This window comes from Chenopodium quinoa, unplaced genomic scaffold (genome assembly GCF_001683475.1).
Source record: "Chenopodium quinoa cultivar QQ74 unplaced genomic scaffold, ASM168347v1, whole genome shotgun sequence".
Lineage (NCBI taxonomy): Eukaryota > Viridiplantae > Streptophyta > Magnoliopsida > Caryophyllales > Amaranthaceae > Chenopodium > Chenopodium quinoa.
This window is the reverse complement of record NW_018744572.1, coordinates 651,964-653,941: the sequence shown is the minus strand read 5'-3', so window position 1 is coordinate 653,941 and position 1,978 is coordinate 651,964. Positions and strand designations below refer to the sequence as shown.

Below are 1,978 nucleotides of genomic sequence, written 5' to 3'. Positions count from 1 at the left end.
GATAAGTTTTGGTCCTATCTTATATGCTCAAAAGTTATTGTGTACACGGATCACATCGCGGTGCGGTATCTCATGACCAAGAAAGAAGCAAATCCTCGCTTGATCCGTTGGGTTCTCTTTCTCCAAGACTTTCACATGGAAATGAGGGACAAAAAGGGAGCGGAGAACTATGTAGCAGAACATTTGTCTAGGCTACAATTTGAGAACAAGGAGGATGTACCGATTAATGATGAGATAGGATTCGAGGCTCTCATGGCTTTGGTGTCAACTTCTTCCCCTTGCTACGCGGATATAGCCAACTATCTTGCGTGTGGAGTCGTTCCCCCGGAGTATTCTTCTCAACAAAAGAAGAAGTTTTTCAAGGAAGTGAGAAGGTACTTTTAGAATGACCCATACCTATTCAAGCAATATGGAGATGGACTCTATCGGAAGTGTATTCCAGATCATGAAATTCAAGGAGTTCTTGAGCATTGCCACTCACTACCATGTGGAGGACATGGTGGTGTTGACAAAACAGTGGCAAAAATCTCTCAATCTTTATAGTGGTGGCCGACAATGCATAGAGAAGCCCACCAATTCATTGCGCAATGTGATAGATGTCAAAGGAGCGGAGGCATTATCAAGAGGGACGAAATGCCCCAAGAAAGTGTTTTAGAAGTTGAACCCTTCGATGTTTGGGGGGTGGATTTTATGGGGCCTTTCGTTTCTTCTTGTGGGAATCTATATATCTTGATAGCGGTCGATTATGTGACGAAATGGATTGAAGCCATACCCTCACCTACCAATGATCACAAGGTTGTGCTTAAGATTCTAAAGAAGATCATTTTTCCTAGGTTTGGAGTTCCGAGGGTGCTAATTAGTGATGGAGGCTCCCATTTCGCCAAAAAGCAATTTAAAGCTCTTCTCAAGAGGTATGGTGTTCATCACAAGGTTGGATTACCTTACCACCCTCAAACTGAAGGACAAGTGGAGGTCTTGAATCGTGAAATAAAAAATCTTCTTTAAAGGATGGTGAACAAATCAAGGAAAGATTGGTCTCTCAAACTTGATGACACACTATGGGCTCTTAGGATGGCGTACAAGACTCCAATCAGCACGCCCCCCTATAGGTTGGTCTATGGAAAGGCTTATCACTTGCCGGTTGATTTAGAATACAAGGTTGGTGGGCCATCAAAGAGCTCAATATGGATTTATCGTTGGCCGGTGAGAAGAGATTTCTTAAGCTCAATGAACTTGAAGAGCTTAGAGATGATGCTTATGAGAGGTCAAGGTTATATAAAGAGAAGACCAAAAAGTGGCATGACCAACATATTCGAAACAAGAACTTTAAGATTGGAGACAAGGTTTTGCTTTTCAACTCAAGGCTTCGTTTGTTTCCGGGTAAACTCAAATCAAAGTGGTCGGGTCCTTTTGTGATATAAAAGACTACTCCTTATGGCTATTTTGAGTTAGATGCGGATGGTAACAAGTTTATGGTTAATGGTCATCGTTTAAAGAATTACTTTTGCAAGGAAGAAGTTTGTATCATCGAATGTATAATGCTTGATCCTTTGGATCCCAAGCCTCCCACTTGAAGAATTTTCTCTCATGGTCAAGCTAGTGACCTCATAAAGAAGCGCTTCTCGGGAGGCAACCCGAGTCTCTTACCCTTTTCTCTTTCCTCCTTTCTTGATGCTTTGTTATTTTCCTATATACAATGTTGGATTGTTGGATTTTTGAATTTTGATTGTGTTGGAATTTTTGGTATGCTTTGCCTTAGCATGATGGTATAGTGTTTAGTGTGTTTTGAATAGGGGTGTTTGTGCATATTGTGTTGCAAAATGGGCATTTTTTGAAATAACTTGGTGGTTCGACCGAACTCCCTAAAGGTTCGGTCGAACCTTTTGAAAGGTTTTCCCGAACCTTCTTCAGTTTGGTCGCACCTCCTCTGGAACCTCAAGTTGAAAACTTTCTGCCAGAATTGCAGAAATTAATATTA

At 41.4% G+C, this 1,978-nt stretch overlaps 1 protein-coding gene across 1 annotated transcript; it reads left to right on the top strand.

Moving 5' to 3' along the window:
* The first annotated feature begins 1,184 nt into the window (after nt 1-1,184).
* LOC110699130 lies at nt 1,185-1,574 on the top strand. The gene is made up of 2 exons (XM_021876621.1): nt 1,185-1,380; nt 1,453-1,574. Exons 1-2 carry the CDS (start codon nt 1,185-1,187, stop codon nt 1,572-1,574), a joined length of 318 nt encoding a protein of 105 aa, XP_021732313.1.
* Nucleotides 1,575-1,978: the final 404 nt, after the last annotated feature.